The sequence below is a fragment of the Budorcas taxicolor genome, chromosome 5 (assembly GCF_023091745.1).
Source record: "Budorcas taxicolor isolate Tak-1 chromosome 5, Takin1.1, whole genome shotgun sequence".
Classification (NCBI taxonomy): Eukaryota; Metazoa; Chordata; class Mammalia; order Artiodactyla; family Bovidae; genus Budorcas; species Budorcas taxicolor.
In genome coordinates this window covers 54,114,849-54,135,072 of record NC_068914.1, presented here as the reverse complement: position 1 = coordinate 54,135,072, position 20,224 = coordinate 54,114,849, and the positions used below count along the sequence as shown (strand labels likewise).

Here is a 20,224-nt window from a genome sequence, read left to right as displayed (position 1 = left end):
AGGACAGTTTTCCCTAGCACTAAGTAAGAAGGCGAATGACTGTTTGCAGGTCATTGAAAAGTAGTGCATATACCTCTGAGATTTCCTTTCTCATAGTGCTTTTGGTCAAAAGGGAAAATGACCAAGCAAGCCACTGCTGTGGCCTGACTTTGTGTCCTCAGCATCCCTTCTCTTTGGGCAGAGGTGAACCAGGACCAAAGTGTAGATGCCTGTTGTTTTTGTCTGCTCGGTACCTACTTTTCTTCCTTGGTGACAGCCCTTCGATTTTCCTTTAAGGAACTATCTCTGCTTCATCTCTATGGTTCTTGGGCTGAGACATGACCTGCTGCTGCTGCTGCGTCGCTTCAGTCATGTCCGACTCTGTGTGACCCCATAGACGGCAGCTCACCAGGCTCCCCCATCCCTGGGATTCTCCAGGCAAGAATACTGAAGCGGGTTGCCATTTCCTTCTCAGATGCATGAAAGTGAAAAGTGAAAGTGAAGTCGCTCAGTCGTGCCCAACTCACAGCAACCCCATGGACTGCAGCCTACCAAGCTCCTCCATCCATGGGATTTTCCAGGCAAGAGTACTGGAGTGGGGTGCCATTGCCTTCTCTGGAGACATGACCTAGGCCCGGCCAAAGTTAACACTGCCTCACGTGGCCACAGTGGTCATCTGAGGGACAGCACGCTCCCCAGGCATGTTGACTCAGGTCTGGGAGCTTTAGTGGCGTAATTGTGAAAGTGGCACTCTCTACAAGTGTGCTAAGCTGGAAGAATAGAAGTTTGAAGGCGCTAGGGCCCATTGCGGAGACAATGGAACTTGACAGTGAAGTAACCGTGAGAACGGAATTGGATGGGGGTGGGGAGGGGTGGGAAGAAAGAGAACAATGACATTGTGTGTGGCCCTTGGTCCACTTGTTCCTCAATGGGATCATAACTTGAACTTCCTGGTTAGGTGAGCCAACAGTTCCTCTCGTCTCTGCCTCTTATTGTCTCTACTTCTCTCTCCCTCCCCTGCATCCCTTTCCCTCTCTCTCTTTTTTCCCTTAATGCAGTTAAATTGGGAGTCTTGCAGAGGCAACTCAAACAATCCTGTCTATAAAGGTCATCAGCCCTTCGCTGTACTCCCCTGCCAGGGGAGGCAGGAAGTGACCGAGGTAAAGTAGACAGGGGAGAAGGCAGGGAGCCCTTCCTTTTTACAGTACCAAATCCTTTTTAACTTTGTTTGTGTCCTGGCAAGGGCAAGTCCACTTTACACAGGGAAAAAGCCTTTGTTGGCAAGATGCTTACTGTCAAAGAAGAAGGATGAGTGTGGGAACTTTGGGGATGCGTATGGCTGGGGACAGGGAGGAAATTAGTATAGCTGAGGTGCAGTGCAATGCAGGTAACTCACGGCAGCCCCAGAGCTCAGATCACACAAGTCATCAGCACCAGCTTTGCACGGTGCCTTTATTACTGCTTCCGCTTGATGGTTCCTCCAGCATAATTATTATTCTGTACGCTTTGGAAATTTTCTTTGTACAGTTAGTATCAGGCTATTTCTCATTTTTATTTTCCTGCTTTTTTTTTTAACCTTCTTATTCCAGAGTCACCACCTGACTATTTTACAGTAGAGATTTGTGTGCAGCTTAAATCAGTTGCTAAACATCAAAGAGTCCTGTGCATACTAATAGAGTGTTGCAGGGAGGGGGTAACTGCACACAGGGTTGGAATTTTCAGATCTGCAACAGTCAACTCTGCATAAATGGAAGAAGAATGTGATTTCTTGCCTCTGTTTCATCAGGTGTGGCTCAGACAGGAACACCTGAATCTTAGGAGAAAGGAACTTGAATGTTTAGAAAGTCTACGCAGTTGCTCAAAGGTTTCCTAATGTTATGGACCAAATGTTTGTGTCCTCCTAAAATTCTTATGTTGAAATCTTAACACTTAAGTGATTGTATTAAGATGGTAGGGGACCTTTGGAGTGACTAGGTTACTACGGTGGAACTCTAATGATTAGGATTGTGCCCTGATAAAACGGACCCCAGAGAGCTCTCTCGTCCCTTCTACTGTGTGAAGGCAAGAAGACCACCTCTCACTGACACTGAACCTGTTGGTGCCTTGACTTTGGGCCACCGACTGGTTCTGGCCCATGGTCGGTTAGGAACTGGGCCGCACAGCAGAATGTGAGTGGCTGGTGAAATTGAAACCACTCTCCCCTGCTCCACCCCGGTCCATGGAAAAATTTCTTCCACAAAACTGGCCCCTGGTGCCGAAAATGTTGGGGACCGTTGGACTGAAACTCCTATGTGCTGGTCATTTGCTTGCTTTTGCTCCACCCTCATCCCCACCTTTTTGTGCTGGTTGTGCCGAAGGTGGCGGGCGCTAAGACCCAGCAGCCTGTTTCCTGGACTCCCGCCCCCGCTGGCTCGGATGAGGTTCTGCAGGTGGAGGGCCCTGGTTGAGTTGGCAGGGAGGAGAGGGGCGGAGGGAATCCTCTTCCTATTTCCATCTTCTGCTGGCTTTCTCTAGCAACAGTGAGCTGATACGGGATCCAATCTTCTGGCAGCGCTAGGACTGCCAATGTAGAGCCTTTTTGTGGGTCGCAACCCCAGCACCTGAGACCCTGTTGTGTTTCCATCGTAATTCCCACAGGTCCTGGCCCCTCCTCTACAGTTACGGGCTATGTTAGCATCTCTATTTCGTGTTTGCAGCCTTAGGGGTGGTGTGATGGGCTCAATTGTGCCCACCCCCAATTTCTATATTGAAGTCCGAGTGCCTCAATACCTCAGAATGTGTCTGGAGATAGGGTGCTTGAAGAGGTAATTAAGTATAAGTGAGGTCATTAAGGTGGACCCTAATTCAACATGACCCATGTCCTTATAAGAAGTTAGGACAGAGACACACATAGGGGGAGGTCCACTGGAGACACAGGGGCAGGATGCCGCCTACAAGCCAAGGAGAGAGGTCTCAGAAGAAACACCTTGGCCTCAGCCGTCCGCCTCCAAAACTCTGAGAAAGGAAACCTGTGTTGATTGAGTCACCAGGTCACGGAATGTGAGCTGCCCCGGGAGGATGCGTGGCCTCAGGTAAGGCAGGCTTCCTGGTGGAGGGCACTGGGATGCGGCTGTGAGCTGTCAGCAGGCAGTGCTTCTAGCAGATTCTACAGGCTGAAGGGGAGTGGCAGTGGCCCACCACGGAGTCCACTAGGATGGGGCTGGTGAGAGTTCTCAGGGGCTCAGTGCACGTCACAGCGTCTTGAGATGGGGTGCATACATATGTAACCACATTTATTTGCCTGCCTTGTGTCTTGCTTGAAACGAGGGATCTTTGTTGAATGATGTGAGGCTCTGGCTCTCTAGTTGTGGTCTGCAGGCTTGGTCACCCCGAGGCATGTGGTACCTTCAACCTGAGTCACCTGCTCTGCAAGGCAGATTCTTAACCATTGGCCAACCAGGGAAGTCCCTTGGGATAGTATATTTATATGCCTGCGGGACCTAGTGAACCTTATGACATCATTTGTTGTCTCTGCATCACCCAGGAAAAACATGGTACACAGCAGGCACCTAATAAATGTTGAATTTAGTGAAGGAGAGAGAGTTACTTGTTTTACCTAGTAATTGCAATGGGCAGGGAATTTAATGTGTCCTGCTCTCCTTTGAAAATGGGTTTTAAAATATTTTTATTTCGTCCTATTCTGGAGAGGCTTTTGGGACTTGGGCTCTAGAGTATAAAAAGAGGACGCATTTTGGGCAAAGCCGGGAGCCAGAAAGTGTACCTGGTGAAATGATGATAAATAAGAGCAGAGAAACACGTGTTGAGAATCACACTGCCTAGAAACACTGGGCAGGAAAGGCCGAATGCTCTCTGAGCAGTTTTCCCTCCCCAGCCCTGCTGTCGTCAGAGACGCAGGCGTTGGCATTCAGGGCAAGCTTTTGTTTAGCAGCCTCTGCTTCCAGCTGGACTCCTCACCAGGGTCAGGTAAGAAAAAGAGTTGAAAGGCGGCAACATCAACAGGAAATAAAACATTTTTATTGAATATCCATGTAATATGTTAAGTCATTTTTAACAATAATCAGAAAACTACTGTGGAATTCACTACACGAAATGAAACAAAATTTAAACCACCTCATCAAAAATGAAGGTAAAATACAGCTAAAGTAGTTGGCTCGCGGGCCACGAGCCATATGGCAGAAGAAAACACCCCAACGTTTCTACAAGATACAGAGAAAATCCACACAGAGAAGCACTCAAGCAGGCAGTAAATATACACAAAGGCAACTAGGATCGTTCTAGAGCATCAGATTCTAATACTTTACACAGCTTTGTCAGAAGGGTACATGTGGCTTATTGGAGGATGAATCTCGGTCTTGAAGCAGGTTCGGTCACTGACTTGTGACAGGTGGTGTAGTACCAGCTGATTCTATGGTGACAATATCCCATGTCTGGCAGTGTTGCAAGAGAACGCATTAGTCGTGCCTTAATACAAGAAATGATTTGTACTTGGCAACTTGAACCTGCATGTTTCAGAATGTTTGTTTTGGTGCGAACAACTTAAAGCTGAATACAGTGAACTCAAATGTCAATTTCTGATATTCAAGGAACTTAAAAAAGTCAGTCAACTCCCTTGCTTTGGTAGGGTCTTATCTTTTAAATCAGAAGGAGTCTCATTTGAATCTTTTTTTTAAAGCAGGTGTTTAATCTGACATCAGGACTTGTGCATTTTCTACTGTCTACTTTTTGGAAAAAAGTGTGGAGCATCCACAGAAGGGGGAGGTCTTATTCTCCCTTTGTCCTTCAGGTCTATCCCAGTCCCAAGGAGTCTGCTGCAACTGGGCTGAAAGGCCAAAGGGCTGGCCTCTGCTTTGATAAGGAAAGAACTAGACAGGAATTGTAGTTTTCTCAGGAAATGGCCAGCCCTACGATTGATGCTTCCCGTTAGGCTTTTTTGAATTCTCTTTGAGGTTTTAAGAACCGTGGCACGAAATCCAACAGCCTGAACGTGAGGCCAATGCTTAGCTTCCTTCCATTTTGTTCTGGTGTTTTTGAAGACAGACTTCCCCTTCAGAGCATTCCTACTCTCTCTGGCCTGGGAGTGAGAAGGAACCACAGAGGTTGGTGGGAGCAAAGGCTAGATGCAGTGTGAGATCAGAGGCTGCCCTTCGGCGAAGTGGTGGTCTGCTGCAGTGGGGATAAATATGGTATATTGCACAGTGCTTGACAAAATGCTGTGTGATCCACCTCGTGCTTTCTGTCGTTCTTATCCTATGCATAGCTTTTCAGTGCTGAGTTGGTCCTTTGTAATGAGAACTGTTTGTGCTACACACACCTTGGGCAGTGCAGTAGGAGGGAATGGCAGTATTGTTACAATATCACTAAGGAATAGATTGAGTGCTATCCACTGAGGAAACTACGTTACGTGTCTAAGCACACACGGCAGTCACAGTGTTACACAGAGCAGTCCTTTAAGACTCTTATGGAATGACTAGTAGCTTCATAATAGTGCCATTTACTACATAATAACATTGAAAACATTTAAAAACTCCTCCTAAATCAAGCATCTAGTATACATAAGAGGTTGCTTCAATTTTCTAGAACTTATTCTTGGTTGTGTTTCACCTTTTTTTTATTTTAAAGGACAAATTAAAACTTCATTATGTAAAAAGAGCATATAAAAAGATCACTAGCTAACTGTCTGTTTTGGCTTTAATGGAGGTGCATTCAGAACTATGGCTAGTTATTTCCTTCCTCTTTTGATGGGATTACAATACTGTCTGTTTACCACCAAGTAATCTTGTGTCCTAAGCACAGACTGCTGTGTTAAAAATATTCTGCATTCCTTCTAATCCAGTATAATAAAATGTTCTGTTATGGAGTCAGATGTGCAAACCTTTGGAATCATTGTAGGTGTGACAGCTGGGACAGAATTCACAGGGTGCACAGGGTGTGTGAAGCTGAGAATGGAGAGCTACTTTTCTTCTTGAATAGTCAGGCAACATTTCGAAATGCCGACTTCTTCTCTCCTCTGCTTCTTTCCCACCCCTCCCATCCCCAGACAAATGTGGGTGTGTACACACACACACACACATACACACACACACAAACGCACGCACACATGGAACACCATCATGTCAGTACTCTATGTGCAGTAACATGGAATCACTGACCGCTGGTCAGTTGCTTCCACGAATGTCAGAGTGAAGCTCTGCCTTGAGCTCTGTAGATGTGCACAGACGGATGCTATTCTGTTGGTGCCTGTGCTTCCTGGAGGTCAGGCTGAATGCTGCTCAGATCATGCTAATTTGCCTGTGAAGAAATTCTACAAAATTGGATTCACCCACCAAATTTGTGGTGCAAGCGTATCTTGGTGCTCACATGATTCAATAGAAAGCTCAGGTTTAAGTTGTCCTTTAAGGTGTCAGCTTCACCGTACTAGTGCCTTACAAGCTGAGATTGCTGGAATGCAGATGATACTCTATTTACCGTATAATATATTATCAGCTCTCCTATATCTCAGTCAATTTACATAGTTTAAAATAGAACATCTTATTAAAAACATCTAGATATACACAGATTAGGAAACGCTTACAACATACAAATACACAAACTAGAAATAAATCTTTAGCATACTGGTATATACAACGGTGTGATACAATAAAGAATTTCCGTCATGCTCTATCTACACATCATATTGCTTAAAAGAAGAGTAGATTTGGAGGGCAGTGGGATGATGAAGGGCTTTGGGGCTCTCTACATTTAAATTTGTGCAAATTAAAACAGGGTTTGAAGTACCACTGAATTGTGTTAGGAATGCATGGCTGGAAAAATGAAAGGACCCATATTACTGAGGTATTTACAGATACTGGCTAAAGAGCACTATGTGGGCAAACACAGAAAGGCTTCTTCCCTTACTTCTTGACTGCCAGCATGGCGTCCACCTCCTCCTCCACCTGCAGGGTGTGCCACTGGGCGATGGGGCGCCGGGGGTTGGCCAGCATGTCTGACCAGTGTCGCAGCTCCGCCCCAGTGCTGTTGTAGCCCACGAACACTTTGCCGATGGCATCGTTTTTGCCAATCTTGTCATAGTCCAAAACAGTTACCACCACTTGCACTTTCTGAGAGAGGACACAAAATAAACATTAATCAGCCAGCTCTAGAGATACAGTCCTACCACCAAGCTTCCTTGAGATCCAAGCAATTGGGAGCTGAGAAGAGCCGATCCGCAAGTGCCAGGACGAGGCTGAAAATGACTGGGAACCTAACACAAGTCCAGGCCCTCTTGTCATTTTCAGAGCATCATCATCTGCAGCAGCTTCAAAATACTTAATAGACGTCCGTTTTGGCACAGTTCTAAGACTTTCATGTGGACTGCTGAGTTACATTAGATCCTGTTAACTGCTGGCATACAGATGAGATGCTAAAGCTCAGAGGAGTTAAATCACCTGCCTCAAGTCATATAAGAAATGAGTGGCTTGGTTTCCGGGGTTCATCTTGTAAAATACCATGCCACGCCGCCCATGTCAACTTGTGTTCACTGTTAAATCCATTTGTTTCTATTGTTTTATCAACAAAATTTCTGACATTAGTACTCAGATCATTTTTTTGGAGGGGGCGGTTACAGTTTTCAAAGCAACCATATGCTGCAATCCTATTTCAGGTGGGAAGAGCCAGCATAGTTTTATTTAAAACTACTGTAGAATTCCAGCTAATCAATGATTATTGTGAGTATGAAGTGTCACAGTAGAGTAAAAGTCTTCAATAAGTAGTAATTAACTAAAGATATTTTTTTCTCATTCATAAATTCTCTCAATAAAAATGAAGTAGCTGTGTATCCAGCATTGACATCAAATGGAAATAACCCTTTAGGCTGACAAGATTTACTCCAAGTGATTCCGTTAGGTTGTGAGGGTTTATTTTTTTTTTTTTCCAAGCTTTAAACTTATTATTTTGTACTGGGGTATAGCCAGTTAACAATACTGTGATAGTTTCAGGTGAACAGCAGAGGGACTCAGCCATACATATACCTGTATCCATTCTCCTCTAAACCCCCCTCCCATCCAGGCTGGTACATAATATTGAGCAGAGTTCCATGTGCTGTACAGTAGGATAACCTTGTTGGTTATCCATTTTGAATATGGCTGTATGTTCACGATCTTCCCAAAGTCCCTAATTATCCTTTCCCCCTGAAAACCCTAAGTTTGTTTTCTAAGTCTGTTTCTTTCTGTTTGGCAAGTTCGTTTGTATCATTTCTTTTTAGATTCCACATAGAAGGGATGTTGTATGATATTTCTGCTTTTCTGTGTGACTTACTTTATTCAGCATGACACTCTAGGTCCCGCCGTGTTATTGCAAATGGCATTATTTCCTTCTTTTTAATGGCTGAAAAATATTGTGATGGTGTATTTAATGCCTTACTATTTTGAACTGGTGAAAGAAAATCTATGCCAGTTTGACATGAAAGAAACATTTTCTAAAAGTACATTTTAGTTCTTTCTAAGTAACTGATTTGCTTAGTCAAAATAGGCAACAGTTCCGATCTAGAAACCAAGGGAAAAGATAAAGGACAAATTTAGAGTAAAGTGGAATTTATAACATTTGGTGGCCAGAGTCAAAAGAAGCAGAAAATGTAACGATGGAAGCCAGGGCCAGATGAAGAGCCTGCCCAGCTGTGGCCCTTTACTGCTCTGTTGTCTGAGGATTGCATTCTGTATGAACGTCCTGAGAGAGGCGCCCACACAAAGCTTCAGATCAGAGAAAAAAGATCACTTCTGAAAGTGGAACTGAGAATGTAGAATGTAGCACACGGGCAGTAGAGGAAACAAATTTCCCTTTTGTGCAGCCGTGGATTGATTCCATTATCAAGAGAATGGCCTATGTACTGGATGGCATTCGGGACCAAGAAGAGCATCATGGTGGTTCTGTGTACTTTTCCCAAGTGAATTTATCTGGATGCCATTTTATTGCAGCAAATGGGGGCAGAGACACTAGGGGCATCGTGGACAAAGGGAACTAGGGTTTTGGAGGTTGGAGTGAATAGTTGGAGTGAGTTTTGGTTGTTTCACCTAGGAACGTATTGATTAGTAGCAACCAGGACAAAATATCCTTAGAAGGAACTTGAGTCAGTTTTTCCAGCTGTGTATGTAGTATATACATTTTTGGGGAGTGGAGGGGTGGTTTGCTGCATTTTCTTGTGATTTGGGGGAATCAGTATATTTTGTTTCTTTCATGTTTCATGTGGATAGGGGCAGAAAGACACTCTTATAACCTCAGGATAAATGAAACCTAAGTCCTTATCACAGCATGTTAAATGCTCAATTATTTTCTCTTGGGAAATGCAAAGCTTAGGTAAGCAGCCTCTTGGGGGATAAAAGAGAAAAAAGAGCAAATTGACTCACAGAACAGAGAAGACAGGATACAGTCAAAGGCGTGCTCATTATTTTCATGCCTCATGGACTCTGTATCAGGCTCTCTCTGTCCTGACAAAATGTTATCTTCTCTGAAAGGCTGCCTCAGAAACCCAGCACACATCTTGTTTCTAATGTGCTTCATTTTTCAATACGTTTGCATTTGCTGAAATTTATAGTTGAAAAGGGACATGTATTTTTTCTTTTAATGTATAGAAGTATAGCTCAGAGGAATAGATTTACAATAGGATTTTTTATTTCAATGTCCTGCCTTAAATAGTTTTGTGGAATTAAAGCACAAAATGCCAGGAGGTGTTAATTTCCATAGGACTAATGCCTCAGAACTAAAAAAAAAAAAAAAAAAAAAAAAAGAGTTCATCAAGTAAATACTGTAAAATAAATTGCCAGAGAAATTTTGGATGTCTTAATTTGCCAATGGGTCCAGAGCAGTGAGCTCACTGGTTCAGACTAGTAAACAAGTGACTGGGGACAGGGAATCTTCTGCAATGTCATTTACTTGTAGAAGAGCTATGGAAAGTAAATAAGTGTGTACAATCTGCTGACATGTGGAAATATATATAAGAAAGGTTATATAAAAACTGTGAACTGATGTGAGGATGGTGGGATTATTGGCAGTTAAAAAACTGGCCTATATTATACAGTAGCTACTAGCCACAGGTGCTTGCTTAGTCGCTTCAGTCGTGTCCGACTCTCTGCAACCCTATGGACCATGGCCTGCCAGGCTCCTCTGTCCATGGGATTCTCCAGGCAAGAATACCGGAGTGGGTTGCCGTTTCCTCCCCCACAGGTAGCTATTTAAATTTAAATAAACTAAAATCGAAGTCCCCTGTTACACTAGTGGCTAAGGTGCTCATGGCCAGCCTATGGCTGGTGGCTGCCATGCTGGACAACGCCGATATTCCCATCCTTACAGAGTTCTGTTGGACCATGCTGATTTACATAGTGCTTTAACCTTCCCGTTAGATCCATTTTCTAATAAAATGCTAATTTGAAAAAAAGATAGTATTGTGAATAATAATGATGGGAACTATTTCCTGAGTGTTCAAATGTGCTTAACACTGTTCCAGATGCTTTTACAGGCATAATCTCGCTTTGACATGGGTTCTGTTATTATTCCTATTTTCCATATGAGCCTCAGTTTCCTTTTTTTGTTTAATTATTTCTTTATTGGCTGTGCTGAGTCCTTGCTGCTGTGTGCTGGCTTTCTCTATTTCTGGCGAGTGGGGGCTACCGTCTGGTTGTGGTGCGAGGGCTTCTTATTGCTGTGGCTTCTCTTGTCATGGAGAAGGGACTCAAGAGCGTGGCTTCACTAGCTGCAGCTTAGGGGCTTAGTTGCCCCGTGGCGTGTAGAATCATCCTGTACCAGGGATCGAACCTGTGTCCCCTGCATTGGCAGTTGGATTCTTACCCTCTGGACCACCAGGGAAGTCCCCAGTTTCCTTATATGTATATAAAACTGGGGTAATAATGGGGCCTCTTTCACAGCATAAGGATCAAATGAGCTTACGCAGGTAAAGTGCATAAGTATGTACCTTGGGCCTACGTACAAAATAAGTATACAATAAATGTAGCTATTATATTAATTTTCTTCATGGAATAAAAGTGTGATTCATTCTTACAGTACTGTATTTTAAGAATGGATTAAAAGTAAAAATATGCAACTGAAGACTATTTGCTGACTTTTGTGATTCTGAACCTGTAGAAGGTTCCATGCTGTAGTTTTAATGCCCACCCTTCATCTTTCCTTCAAGTCACGAGCAAATTTCCATAGGACTGAAAAGATAGACCCACATCAAATATTTTATAAAGTTTAAAAATAGTGTTGCTTTAACCAGTTTGACTCTCTGCCACCCATTAAAGTTTAGTAAAAATAGCGTAGAATTAGTGGATGTGAACTTTGGATCCAGTAGCCTAACTATGGACTATGAGGTAAGAAAACCTAAACATATTTAAGAATTGCTAAGTAACAAGTGAAAGTGAAAGTTGCTCAGTTGTGTCCGACTCTGTAACCCCATGGACTATGCAGTCCATGGAATTCTCTAAACCAGGATACTGGAGTGGGTAGCCTTTGCCTTCTCCAGGGGATCTTCCCAACCCAGGGATCAAACCCAGGTCTCCCGCATTGCAGGCAGGTTCTTTATCCAGCTGAGCCACAAGGGAAGCCCTAAGTAGTAAGATCATATGCTATCTCTTTGGCTACATGTAGGTCCTATTTTGAACCTATTAACTGCAGGGTCTTTTAATAGAGTATTTTCAATCGTAATAAATATCATCTAGCAAATTAAGGTACCCTCTTTACAAAAATAATCATCCATTCCAACTCAGAAACAGGAATCTGAATGTAAACAATTAAAAATACAACTTGGCCTAATTTTTCTACTGGTAAAAGATTAAATTATGCTGCATATCTAGCATCAACCAAGATATTTTCTTTTCTCACTTAAAAATTTTTTTTTTTTTTGCTACAAAGAGGTGATAATGAGAAATACTATGGCTTGAGAGTCAGAAGTTAAAGCTCATTTTTTCTTGACCTTTTAACTTTTGTGGATGTACTTTTGGAATTAGCAGAGTTGTTCTGTTGATGTTCTTTTTCCTGCTTTATTTCTGCTCACCAGAATGCCTGCTGCTGTTGCTGATGAAGCAGCGTATCCTATGCTGTATATTTTATCATTTCCCTCTTCATGTAGCTTGAGCATCAGATGTGCGTGGAATAAGGATGGCAGTTCGAGTGGAGACATGTGCACTGAGAGTTTACAAGGTCTGTGTGTTTAATTTATGTGGTCTGAAGAAATGAAATCGAATGGGAAGACAAAATATATTTTACATTACCTGGATTTGCTCAAAGGGTACTTCAAAGCTGAATGACTCATTGTAGTAGGGGTTAAGTGTATTCTTTTTAATTGTTGTCTTTTTCTTCTTCAGCCTCTTGCCATTCTGCATCAGATGAATCTTCACATAAGGATCTGAAAAATAGAAACAAAAACTTTAGGAGATCAGAGACTCATATTTTAGATTATAGTTGAGTTTATAAAAAATAAGTATTTCATATAGGAAAGTAATTGTGTAGCATATATTTAGTATTTTTAAAAATTTCAAGTGTTTCTTGTTGAAAGATTTTAAGTAGCCTATGGGCCATGTTTTTTTGGTCATGATATCTCAATGTTTATAGTTGGGTTTAGGAGATGAGAGCAGTGGTGTGCTGGCAAACCTTTTTGGGAAAAAAAGTCTTGACATAGCATTTTCTAATGTCCATGGTATAAATATTCTCAGCATGACTAATTTCAAGCTAACTGTTTAACAACTGGCTTAGTAAATTCCTGAAAATTTAGCAATTGGCTCTTGCAAGCTGGCAAGACACTGGCTGCAGGATACCACCACATGGAATAAAACTCTTGACAGAGAGGACAAAGGAGTCGTTTTGTTCTTTCACTTACTCGTTTGCTCAAACAATAATAGCCCTAGGGATATAGCTGTAACCAAACCAGACCATCCCTGTTTTCAGGACAGAACTTCAGCCTTATGGGAGAAATAGACAATGAACTTGAAGAGAAATACATGTGAAATTATAACCTGAGAAGAGTGCTCTGGAAGAGAAGAGCAGATAGGTGTACGATCGAGACTCCCGGGGTGGTATGGTGAGTGTGAGGGAGGAATGGAATCATATAGTTAGATCACTTAGGTAAGACCTTTCTGCAGAGGGAACATTGAAAGTGAGATGTGAATACTGAAGGGTGAGAAGAGGCTATGTGTCTGAGTGTGTATGTGTGTGTGTATGTGAGAAAGACATATCCAGAGACTGTGCCAGAACATTTCTAGGTAGAAAAGAGCTTCAGGGGTTCAAGGAAAAGCGAATAAGCTGGTAGCACCCCCAAAAGTAATGAGAAAAGGAGCAGGGGAAAGATTCCCTTACCGGTTTCCCAAGTCTCATTGCTAGGTAAGACAATGGAGGGATAAGATGGTTCGCATTACTAACAGATGAATGACCTCCCTCCAGGTTGTCAAGAACCAATGCCCAAGTTTGATAGTAAAATCTACTGTTTCCTGAAACATTGTTCCATCTGATAGGCAATGCATGTTCATTATAGAAAAATATCAGGGGGCAATGACAAACAAAAAGAGGAAGAAATTTTAAATCATCCACGATTTTACTCCCCTGCCATGCCTTCCAAAATTTCTTTCCTTTCTTTCAGAACATGGAGAGCTGTAAAAAAGCTTTACAGATAATCTAGTCTAATGCCCATGTACTTTTAGAATGTACAGCTGCAGACCAGAGAAGGTGGTTTTTATGCCCCTCTTCCAATCCTCCAGTAGAACATAACTTCTGAAGGACAGAAAATTTGTCTGCCATACTCACTAATTGAATTTACTAAACAGTACCCAGAAGTATTCAATTTTTGTTGAATAAATAAGTGGAACTTATTTAGGGCCTAATAATCTGGGTCTCCTTACCTTCACTTCTCTGTCTTCTTCCCATTGCCCCAAAGCCCAGATTACTTAAATATGTATAGTCTGCGTTTTTTGTTTTTAAGGTTACATCCAGTCAAGGGGCTTGCAATTAAGATTTTAATCAAAATGAAGAATATCTTTAAAAGCCAGACCAAGAAATGAGAAAACAAGTGTGTCAACTGAATAGTTGGTCAGTTAAAAGAGTACACTGTGAATACTTGCCAGTGAAGAGGAAAATGAGAAAAGCCTGCTGCTCTCAGGTAACGCTGAGTTTTGGTACAGAGACCTGTCTTGCCAACCAAGCTCCCTGTCTCCTCCATCGCAACCCCTTACACTGTATAAAGGTGGTCACGCCTCCAGTTGCGCCTTGGCACTGACAAAATACCGCAGTATTAAACACTCCCAAATCAGCACTGACGGCTCCTATGTTCACGTGTGGAAACTCCATCAACCTAAGGCACAGGCTTTTGCAAGACAAGCATGGTTTATTCCTTTAACACAGTAAATGACAAGAAAATTCCTTGTGCATCTGCCTTTTGAGCAAGCACATTAAAAACCAAGAGCCTTTCGGATTTCAACATGATCTCTGATGTGACCAACGCCTGCAGGAGAACAAGGTGACTTAGAAAAACCAATTAGCTAGATTCTCACTGACTGAGGGGGCCAGGTGTGAGCTAACAACCGAGTAACAGGAAGGAGTCAGTCATCTGAAGGTGTGGGGTCAGCTTGAACCAGCCGGAAGGAGCCGTACATGCAGAGCCCTAAGGCGCTCGTCTTTCCTCCTGTTTTGTGAATCGAGAAGGCAAGGGGGAGAGAGGCGGGTGGTGAGGTCAGGGAGGTAACACTGTCAAAAGCAGAATCTGCCAGTTCCCACCCCAATTCAGAGGTACTCTATAATTTCATGACCCCTACAGAGGGCTGGAACAAGAGCAGGTTTGGGACCGTATGAATGGGCAGAGGGAGGCTTTGCCTTTGCAGATTCATTCCGATACAGGCACCAAAACCACTTACTTTATAGGCACAATTCCCAGCTTAATCATAACCAAGACTGGCAGGAACTCAAAGGTCTTTTTCTCTTTTTTTCTTCCCAGACTTATTGAGATATAGTAGACACATAACCTTGTGTAAGTTTAAGGTGTACAATGTGATGACTTGACGTGCATATGAGAAGTGATTACCACAATAAAGTTAGTTAACACAACTGTCAGTTCACATAATTACCACTTTTTTTGTGGTAAGAACATTTAAGCTCTACTATCTTGGCAACATTGTCACCATGCTGTCCATTAGATCCCCAGAACTTACTCATCTTATAACTAGAAGTTTGTACCCCTTGATCAACAACTCCTCACTTCCTTTGCTCCTCAGTTCCTGGAAATCACTATTCTACTTTCTGCTTCTAGGAGTCTTTCTTTTTAAAAAATAGATTCCACATCCACATAAAAGGGAGGTAATACAGCATTTGTCTTTCTCTATCTGACTTATTTCTCTTAGCATAATGCCCTTGAAGTCCATCCATGTTGTCTTCTTTTTTTTTTGTAGCTGAATAATAGTCTATCATATATATCACACGTTCATTATCCATTTATCAGTTGACACACATAGAGGTTGCTTCCATGTCTTGGCAATTGTGAGTAACACTGCAGCAGACATGGGACTGCAGACACCTTTTTGAGATAGTGATTTCCTTTACTTCAGATGCGTACCCAGGAGTGGAATTGCTGCATCATACGGTGTCTCTATTTTTAATTTATCTTGAGGAAACTCCATACTGTTTTCCATAGTGGCTGCACCCACTTACGTTCCCACCAACAGTGCATGGGGGTCCCCTTTTCTTCACGTCTTGAGCGCTTGTACTCTCTCGTCTTGCTGATGATAGCTATTCTAGTAAGTGTGAGGAGATATCTCGCTATGGCTTTGATTTTTATTTCCCTGATTATTAGTGATGATTAGCATTTTTTCCTGGATCTGTTGGTAATTTTCATATCTTATCTGAAAAAATATCATTCATATCCTTTGCCCATTTTTAATTGGATTTTTAAAATTTTACTTTTTTTTTGTTGTTGCTGTTGAGATGTATGAATTTCTTATATATTTTGGATGTTAGCCCCTTATCTGACATATGGTTTGCAAATATCCCACTCCATAGGTTGTCAGAAGTCCTCTTTTTCAACATTTGTGCCTGGATAAATCTTAACTGTCTAAGCCCAACAGCTTATATACCCAAGGTGGTCACATTTGAGCATCTTCTTTGTCCAGCCATCCGAAGTCTTACATTAATTCTCCATTTTCATCCACTCTTTGACTGGCTTGATTTCGTAAGTGTCCTCTGGTTGAAGTCTTGCCCTGAATTCTGGTCCCTTTGGAGATGGCCCTAATCTCTTGATTAGTTCACTAGCAACTTCTTTGGGAACCTAGACCTTGCTCCTGTCTCCCTAAGTATGGCTGAGACTTGTTAATGGAAATATATGCACCTAACTATGAAACTCCAGTACTTTGGCCACCTCATGTGAAGAGTTGACTCATTGGAAAAGACTCTGATGCTGGGAGGGATTGGGGGCAGGAGGAGAAGGGGACGACAGAGGATGAGATGGCTGGATGGCATCACGGACTCGAACGTGAGTCTGAGTGAACTCTGGGAGATGGTGATGGACAGGGAGGCCTGGCGTGCTGCGATTCATGGGGTCGCAAAGAGTCGGACACGACTGAGCGACTGAACTGAACTGAACTGAACTGAACTATGAGACACACCCATGCTTTAAGGACACACACATTTTTCACAGTAAGGATCACCTCTTCTGTAAAGTAGAACTCTGTATACTTAAATTTGCTCTGTTTTAGGGACTGGTCCACAAAGCAAATTCTTGTCAGTTTCATTTCTTAATGGCTTAGGAATACTGGTCATTGCATGACAAGACATAATTTTATGGAAATTTTAAAATAGGCAGTAATGAGACTCCCTAACGTTGCCGTTGCTCTTGAGTACAACTACTAGACACCATGCATGGCATCCAGACATCCATTAGGTTTTTGTAAACCGTAAATACCACAGGGGAATAGGCAAGCTACAAAGTTGGGCTGCTGTCCTCAGGAACTCCATGTGTCTATGACTACACTGCTTATAGTCTGTTCCCAGAACAAGTGCTCATGGAACCCTTCATGATCTAGATACTGACAACCCTCCTTCAACACCAGTTAGATAATCCCTATTGCTACTGAAACAGGTGCAAGACTTGGGACAGTTGGCCTTTTATTTGTTTAATTCATCCTAGAAAGGGGGGTGGGATCTTTTTGTTTTTCTGACTGTGGTAGAAATGAAGAGCTCTTTTCTGATATCTATCTCATCTCTAATAGTAAATGGTTCTAACTTGTCAGTGCTAGAAAATGATGAGCTAGCATTAGAAGGAAGGTTCTTCCCTCCCAACGATAAACTGCAGTGACAAAGAGTGCAGGTTCGCTGCCACATTCTGGGCAACTTTCAGGCGTACCGTCTGGGTTTGTTGTCCCTGTGGCACCACTACCCTCACTCACCATTTGTCCGGCTCTCTTTTTGTCTGAAATCAGCTGGGCTGAACGCTACCTCCTGCTGTCATAATAGCTGTTGTAACTTGGGGGCATTTTAGGACACTGTAATAAAATCACTCAAACATTTACATGTTGACAGTCCTCTTTCATATAAAATTTAGGTTTTTTGTTCCTAACAAAAACAATTATAGAAGGCAGAGAGATAGTTCCCTCGAAAGATATCCATATCCTAACCCTCGGAATTTGTTAATATGTCACCTTATATAGCAAAAGAGACTTTGCAAGTGTAATTAAAGTTAAGGATCTTGAGATGAGAGGGTTGCCTAAGAGGACCCAGTCTAATCATGTGAGAAAACAGAGGCCTTTTCCTGGTTGTGGTCAGAAGGAGATGTAACGCTGGAAGACAGGTGCAGAGACAAACCACACCGCTGGCTTTGGAGATGGGGAAGGGGCCACCAGCCACAGAATGCAGGTCGCCTCTAGAACCTGGGCAAGCACACACTGCACATTTAAAATGGATAACCAAGGACCTGCTGTATAGCACGTGAAACTCTGCTCAGTGTCCTGTGGCAGCCTGGATGGGAGGGGAGTTTGGGGGACGATGGACACACCTGTATATGGCTGAGCCCCTTCACCCTTCACCTGGCAGTATCACAACATTGTTAATTGGCTATTCCCCAATACAAAACAAAAAGTTAAAAAAATAAAAGTTGGAAAAGGCAATGGATTCTTGCCTAAAAGGAACCCAATTATGCTGACACCTTGATTTTAGTCAAGTGAGACCTGTGTCAGACTTCTACAGAACTATATAAACATGTATTGTTTTTAAAATTAGCTTTGTGATTGTTTATCTTGGTAGCAATAGAAAATTAATACAGCAACCAAAATTGAAGAGATAATTCTGTTGTTTATCTAGCAAGGTTTGAGGATGAGAGTTTAATTTAAATAGATCTAGAAAACAATATTTTGGAAAAAGTTGATATTCTTTCCAATCTCCTAAAAATTATTACACTGTTACTCAAAGCAAAATCTTTCAAAAATTTGCTCTTTTTGATTAAAATGTTAACATATGGTGTGAAATCAAAAGATGATATTTATGTACAGGTGTTTTAGGTCCCTAGGTAACATTAGTGAAAGTGATTGAAATGCTAGCTGAGAAGAATTTTTAAAGTAAGATCCATTGCAAGGCTTAATATAATAATGTTCCTTTATATTTGTAGAGTGCTTGAAGGTGATTCATGTACGGGCTTCCCTGGTGGCTCAGACAGTAAAAAACCTGCCTGCAGTGCAGGAAACCCAGGTTTGATCCCTGGGTTGGGAAGTTCCCCTGCAGAAGGGAATGGCTATCCAGTCCAGTATTCTTGCCTAGAGATTCCATGGACAGAAGATCCTGGCAGGCTACAGTCCATGGGCTTGCAAAGAGTTGGACACGACTGAGTGACTAAAACTTTCATATAAAACATATACAATATACATAACATACATGTAACACACATATATAGCATATATATAAACATATTACATATATATGATAAATTATATAATCTCCTTTAATCCATACAACAATCCCAGTGAAAAAACTGGGGCTTAGAAAGGCTGCTTTTTTTTACCCCAAGAATGTATACCAAGGTCTTCAGACACTGAACCTGCTACTCTGTGTGATATGTTGGAGAAATAAGTTAGCATACTGTTTATAAGTACAGACCCTGAAGCTAAACTAACTTGAATCTTGGCTGTGGAGCAGCTGTGTAGTTTGGGCAAGTTATTTAAGCTCTTTATTCCATAGTTCCTTCACCTTAAAGTGGTGAGACTGGTCATACCTCGCTCAGAGAATTGCGAAGATTAAACTGAGTTTCTCTTTTGAAAGTGCTTCAGAATGTGCTTGGCACATATTTTATTAATTATTCATATTTATTATAGTGTTGTGAAAGGACTGACATCTCAGTCAGCATCTGTGTGTCAGACCCTCCCCCAAATCATTTTGTAGAACTGGTGCCCACCATTAGCAAATGGAAAAAGTCATTCCAAGCTGACCCCAGTGCCAGATTTATTTCTGGAAAGAACACCCACGCTGAGCAACCGGTTCATTACTGAAGAATTTACTCCTGTATGAGATGAAAGAAAAAGAGTTTCTTTCTTTTCTACCTGCAGAGATGGTCTTGAGGTGTGTGATGGGAAACTAACTCAACATCCAGTATTCCACATCCTCCTGTTCCTGAAGTCAAGACATCAAATAACTCAGAGCTGAGAAGTTAATCTGGAGAGTTCTACCTTCAGTCTTATTACTGTGGTTCTAGGATAGTGTGAGCCAAAACTATGATTTATGGACATTTCTTTCCAGATATTGAGGCCAGCTAATGTGGGTATACTTGGACATATTATGTATGGAGAATCTACTTTCCTGATGCTGCTCAAAATAAGGAAACAGAGAAAAGGAGGCCCTCAGCTTTGAGATTTGTTGTTAGGAATACGGTAACACCCGTTGGTTGTTGGAGAAAGGTAGTATCTATACCTCCACTCACAATTTTTCTGTGAATTCCTTTTCATTGTGAGAAAAAAAGTCTGATTTCTTTCGTCTGCTTCCACCTAGCCTCCAAACTCTTCCATTCTTTTTTCCACTCTTTCCCGTCTAGAGTGAAGGATAGGAAATCATGTTAAAGTTACAGTGAGATGATTTGCTAAGACACTTATTGTACCTCACCTCATAGACAGTGGAGGCTTGCAAGCACTGACTTTGCCAGGTGAAAGGAGTGTGTAGAGGATCCCAGGATGGCGACCAGATGAATGCTTTTGTCTCATTTCCATTTTCAAGGATGAGGATGAAGACCTCCTTTGATTGGTTAGGTGGTTACTCGGTCGGCTTCAGC

At 42.2% G+C, this 20,224-nt stretch overlaps 1 protein-coding gene across 1 annotated transcript in view; it reads right to left on the bottom strand.

Moving 5' to 3' along the window:
* Window positions 1–6,869: 6,869 nt before the first annotated feature.
* The window catches only part of SYT1 (synaptotagmin 1), a 229,175-nt gene continuing 215,820 nt past the window's right edge, over window positions 6,870–20,224 (bottom strand). Inside the window, exons 7-8 of the mRNA XM_052640353.1 lie at window positions 12,216–12,349; window positions 6,870–7,076 (exon numbers count right to left, since the gene is read on the bottom strand). Of these exons, the coding sequence (XP_052496313.1) occupies window positions 6,870–7,076; window positions 12,216–12,349 (341 nt within the window). The remainder of the gene's footprint in view (window positions 7,077–12,215; window positions 12,350–20,224) is intronic.